Source organism: Carcharhinus amblyrhynchos, chromosome 34 (assembly GCF_965287045.1).
Source record: "Carcharhinus amblyrhynchos chromosome 34, sCarAmb.v2.hapA, whole genome shotgun sequence".
NCBI classification, from domain to species: Eukaryota; Metazoa; Chordata; class Chondrichthyes; order Carcharhiniformes; family Carcharhinidae; genus Carcharhinus; species Carcharhinus amblyrhynchos.
In genome coordinates, this window is record NC_137357.1 from 15,771,378 (window position 1) to 15,777,068 (window position 5,691).

Genomic DNA, 5,691 nt, shown 5'->3' on the forward strand with positions numbered 1-5,691 from the left:
TTAACTGCATTTCAAAGAGTTTAGAGTGAGATGAGAGGGTATTCTGTGGGTCATGTCATCTTGTGCTAATTGTGTTTGCTCACATGTTTGATTCTGAATTGTACTTTTCTTTAAACAATTTAATGAATGCCAGGTTTATAAAATGCTCAGATTATTCCTGAACTGAAAGGTCCAGTTCATAAAATCACAAGAACGTTTCTCAGTTCGGATAGTCTGTCGAGATGCCGGCATTTCTCGAAAATCCTCCTCCCATCCTACACTCCATCTCACCCCCTCAGCATGCTGTTCTATTTCTTTCTCAGGCGTATGTTTATCCCACTCTTTTTTTATGCTTCCCTGAAATGCATTTATATTATTTCCTTCACTACTCCCTGTGGTAGCAAATTGCATATTCTAACGACTCTCCGGATAAAGGTATTCCTCCTGAATTTTCAACTGGATTTATCAGCGACTGTAACATGGCAGTGCTGGTCAGAAAACACCTTTTCCCTTCATCATTTGAAAGACCCTAAGCAGGTCACCCCTCAAACTTCTCTTTTCCAGAGAGTCAGAATAGAAAGGGAAGGGGAAGGACATTATTTTACCAGGGAAGGGAAATAGACCTTGTTGCAATCACAGGATCGGGATTCAGGGAGAATAGGAAACGTGCAAGAGGGGAAGATGAGCAGACTAACAAGAGAGGGGGTTGAGGGAGAGACAGAGAGAGAGAGAGAGAGACTCGATTTTAAGGTGGGCTGGAGCTGAGGTCAAAAAAACACAGAGGAAGTTTTCTCAGCAAACACAATATATTTATGTTTTAGCATTTGCCCACAGTGCAAATGGTACAACAATACATTAGTTATCGGTCAAATGCCTATACTTTAACTAAATTACAGTATTTGCATTACAATAGACAATAAGCCAATGAGAACATTGGTGAATAATCACCATCTCTTCACAAAATCAAGCACGTGCCTTATTATAAGGCACCATGAAATCTTAAAAATAAAGCCACAAAATATAATACATCTCTGTTCAAAATACTGTATGCAAAAATCTTCCGAAAAAAGCATTTGTCACAGGTTCCTTCTTGATTGTAAATATCAAACCACTTTGATCCCATGTCTGACACAAAATGTCCACATGCAGACATTGAAAACTGGGAGGTGGGGTGGGGGAGAGCAAACAAAAAGAAAGGGAAACATTCTGCCATGGACAGGGGAGCTTCAATCTTTCTGTGCGATACAGTTCGGAGGGGAAGGGAATGTTAGCGTGCAGTCACATGCTTTGTAATCAATGACTGGGAGTTGCTCAGTCAAGGTGCAGAAAATCCCTCTTCTCAACACAAAAAAGGAGGGAATCGATTAACAAAACTCAAGTGTACAAGTGGCGTGATTTTCCGGGTGGGACTGGCACTCCCAAATATGGCTCAACCCAATGCCGATGTTGGCGCTTGTGAAACTGCAATGTACACACATTCACACACACACATACACACACTCACAGAAAAAAAACACAAAAGTCAGAAAGGAGACCGTTGACTTGTAGGAGTCTGCACCAAGTTGCAGGACCTCCCCGCCCCCCGGGTTGCCAGTCCTGTCTGGGGTGGGGTGTGTGGGAAGGGTGGGCTCCTTACACGGCAGTGAAATGTGACTACCCAAGAAGGCTTTGGGTAGACGCCGAGGCTTTTGTGTGTGTGCGTTTGATGGTTCTCATTCCCAAAGCATTGAAGGCTGCCCCGGCCTCGCAGTCACAACCCCCCTGTTCGAGGTTTATAAAAGGAACACGAAAAAAGGTAAATCTGCGCCAAGTTGACAGACGGAGCGGTGTGTGTGGGGAGGCTGGATCCACAAGTATCCTCTTATCTCATCCAATTGGCTTCGTCCAGTAAATGGGATGGGTTTTTAAGCTGGTTGGTGTTGAATGTGCCCCCAGTGGGGGTTGGAGTGGTTGAGTTTGAGGAGGGCTGTTGTGCTGTGTGTTGTCCATTCCACATTCAGAGGTACCCCCAGACCCAGGCGAGGTTCACTTGCGGTGGGGAGGATGTCGAGATCCAGACAAATGGTTGCTTCGCTTTGGCAAAGTGTTCAAATAATTGCCCCATTGCTCTGCGAGCTGCTCCCTAATTCCGCCCAAGGGGTGGAGTTTGGCGCCCCTGGACACACACACACACACACACATACACTGAAAGTGGGCACAGAGACAGGGTGCACCAGAGAAGGCTGATCCTAGCTGACCACAGTCTCGGCGAGTTGCCCCATCTCGCACTGACCCTCCCGCGAATTTGGGTGCAAATCAGATCCACGTTTTGTTTTTTGCGGGGCCAGGAAGAGTAAAGAGTGAAGCAGGAGTCACCCCCCCGCAAGAGGGTGCAAAGAAAGTCTCCTGCACTTTGCGCCAGTTGTACACGCCTGTTTCCTCAGGCGGTCTCTCTCTCTATCTCTCGGATGACAGAATGAGCTTTAAGCACAGCTAGTGACAGGGGTTGCACTGGAGCTGGCACTGGGCACAGCCGGACCCTTCTCCATCTTCTTGTCCTTCTGTTTGAGGTGGATCTTGGCGTGCCTCTTGCGCTCGTCGCTGCGGGCGAACTTGCGGCCGCAGAAATCGCAGGAGAAGGGCTTCTCGCCAGTGTGGGTCCTGATGTGAGTGGTCAAGTGATCACTGCGGCTGAAGCTCCTCATGCAGATCCGGCACTGGAAGGGCTTGTGGCCGGTGTGAATCCTCAGGTGCCGGGTCAGCTCGTCCGACCTGGAGAACCTGCGGTCGCAGCCCTCGGCAGGGCAGGCGTGGGGTCGCTCATGGACCGGAGTCTTGCTGGGCCGGTTCGGGTACTTCCTTGGCCGGATGGGTTTGAGGGTGAGTGGCTGGGGGTGAGGGCTGAAGTTAGTGGGCATCTGTTTGGAGTCCGTGTACGCCTTGATGGTGGTGAGGGGAGTGAGGGGTGGAGGGATTCGAATGGGTTCCACAGAGGATGGAAAATGTTTGTGTTCTGTGATGGACAAATCATTCTGGTGATGGAACAGGTTGTAATCCGGAATGACAGAGAAGATGTTGCTCTCCTGGCTGCCTTTGGAGTGATATTCCTGGTTGGAATAGGGGTTAGTGCTGCTGGTGGGGGCATTGTGGTAGACCTGTTCTTGGTACATCTCCCCACATTGGGAATATGGAGCTGCTCCCTGGTACAGTGGCTCCATCTCGCCCGGGTTCTGCACCATGGTGCAGGCTGTAGATGTCTGAGTGGTGGTTGAGGGAGAGTGAGAGACCCCGAAGATCCCTGCCAAGTTGATGATATTCTCTGGACACCAGTTTGAACCTCCAAGTGGCCCAGGGGGAGAATCGAAAGCAAACTTGCCCAGGTAGGTGAGGGTCTGGTTCCGGCTTGAATGCTGAAAGGTGTGTGGGTAGGACAAGTCCTGGTTGCCTTTGTCCATTCCGACGTCCATCAGTCCATCTGAGGAGGGGCAGATAAGGATGTTCACCATTAGCCTATCAGTCATCACAATCTCATTTTCTTTTTTAAAAAAGGACACAACTCTTCAGTTCCTGTTCAATTCAGTTCCAGTGCAATTGTATCGACACAGGGGATTCCTGATACCGACCCCCCACCCCCCACCACTCCCCCGCCCTCCCCACAACCCAGCCCGTGAAACATAACAGTGAAGTTGGACAATTTTCGGCTATCTCACTGTTTGTTCCAATGTTGTATAACTGCTAGGGAATTCGCAGTGCCAAACACGAGAATGCCACCACATCCAACTCACTGCGTGTTCGTGTTTCTACCCTCTCACCACCCACCCACCACCCCATCCCCTGTCGCCTCACACCGACCAACACACCCCCCACCCCCACCCACTCACTCTTCCTCACCCACCCCTCCAATAATGCAATCATGTGTTAATACGCCAATGTGTTAAAAAAAAACCCTCTGCGTTTTACTGAGGCTGCAAGTTCACCAGTGCAATCTGGGCTGATTCACACACATGACATCTGACTGGATGTGTGGAATTTCGGCTCCGACAATGCAGGCACCCCCACCTCATTCGGACAGAGTGAGGGATACGTATTTAAACCGATCGTTACTGCCGGAAAGTTCCACTGTCATGTTGCAGAGGAGATCTGAAATCCATGATTTGAGTAGGATAGACGGGGACTCCATGATATTCTAGAACTGGATGACTATTTATAAATAGTACCCCAGCAGAAACATTATTGGGATTATTTTTAATGCAGAATGATGGATACAGCCCACCTTTCTGTCCGACCGTGACTATTATTGTTAGCTCTCAAACCTACACATTTACAGAAATATTGTCAAAGCCGCGACATATTAAAGCTTCTGCGATGCAAATCTCACATTGAGGCAACTCCACGCAGTAGTGACAAGGTGTACACGGAATTATTCCGGATTCTACAACTCTATCGTCCATATAACTGTACAGGACTTCAATCGCTACAATATCAAGACTCACTGACACCAGCCAGAGGAGAATCCCCCATACATTGGGATCATTCCAGCTTCAGCCTGGCATTGCTGCACATCAGGTGTACACATCCCGAGTTGCATTGTACACCTAGACCACAATCCGGTACCCACCGGCTTGGCACACCGGGCTTGCCGGAGAGGCTCCCACGCCAATATGTATATAAAAAAACAAGCTGAGTTGAGAGTGTGAAAAAGGTGTCTTTTGCTTACCTCCACCCATCTGACCGTACGCGCTGCCGGAGTCCGAGTTAAAAATGTTCATGGACGTTGGTACCGCCGACACAATTTCATCCTCGGGGTACACAGTGTCCTGCAGGTGGTTTAGCAAACTGCTCATTGTCACCGGGATATTCTCCACAAGCTTCCCTGTCATATCAGAGCAGAGAGAGAGAGGGAGGGAGGGGAAGGTGGGAGATCCTCTTCCAAAGAACAGATGAACCAGCAGTCCCAGATCACATCGATTTTATATATATATGAAGATAAATAAATAGAAATCCCGAGTTCTTGTCCTTTAAATAGGAAGAAAATCCGCCAGGCAATCCAATCAGAATGAGGTGAAAAAGCTGTAAGCCACTGAGTTATTCATAATTGAAAACAGAAGAAATGTATTTCTCTGCTGGTGTTTCTCAGTTGAAGCTGGCATTTGCAACATTGATGTGCTGAAGAATGATGGTCCTTCCTGTATATATAGAGGCAGAAGGAAAGCACCGTGACGTAGATGCCCTTACATGGACATGTAGAGACTCGGTGACGTGAAGGTGGAAACGCACTGGCTGGAAGATTGGGGCTTTGCACTGAAGTGACAGGCCGGGGAGAGAGAGAGAGAGAGAGCGCTGGGCAATGTCCTGACAGCCCCCCACTGACTCACACAGGGGGGATGCACACAGTGGGAGCTGGGCTGACCAAGCTCTTCAGTGCATGTCAGCCGCCCCCAGCCCCAGGGTCGCCTGATGTGTCGTTGGAGCCCTGTGGCCGCAGTGTGAGAGTGTTTGTGTGTATGCTTGCTGCTTGAAGTGGCTTTTTTCTGTCAGCAGCCAGCAGAGTGGAACTCCATATTAGGGCAAAGGCAGCACGTCACGGCACTCCCCGTCCAAATTTGGCACATTTTCCGGTGTGTGTATGTGTGTGTGTGTCGTTCCGTCTCTGGAGTGGAAAATACTGTGTCTGGTCGGAACCACATCCTTAAAAAGCAGCGACGTAATGGCACTCTCTCGTTTAAAATTGTA

The 5,691-nt window shown here is 48.9% G+C and overlaps 1 protein-coding gene across 1 annotated transcript; it reads right to left on the reverse strand.

Moving 5' to 3' along the window:
• Positions 1 to 779: 779 nt before the first annotated feature.
• Positions 780 to 5,385, reverse strand: egr3 (early growth response 3). The gene is made up of 2 exons (XM_080217060.1): positions 4,676 to 5,385; positions 780 to 3,433 (listed from the first exon to the last, which is right to left on the reverse strand). Exons 1-2 carry the CDS (start codon positions 4,836 to 4,838, stop codon positions 2,442 to 2,444), a joined length of 1,155 nt encoding a protein of 384 aa, XP_080073186.1. The 5' UTR covers positions 4,839 to 5,385; the 3' UTR covers positions 780 to 2,441.
• Between the last annotated feature and the right edge of the window lie 306 nt (positions 5,386 to 5,691).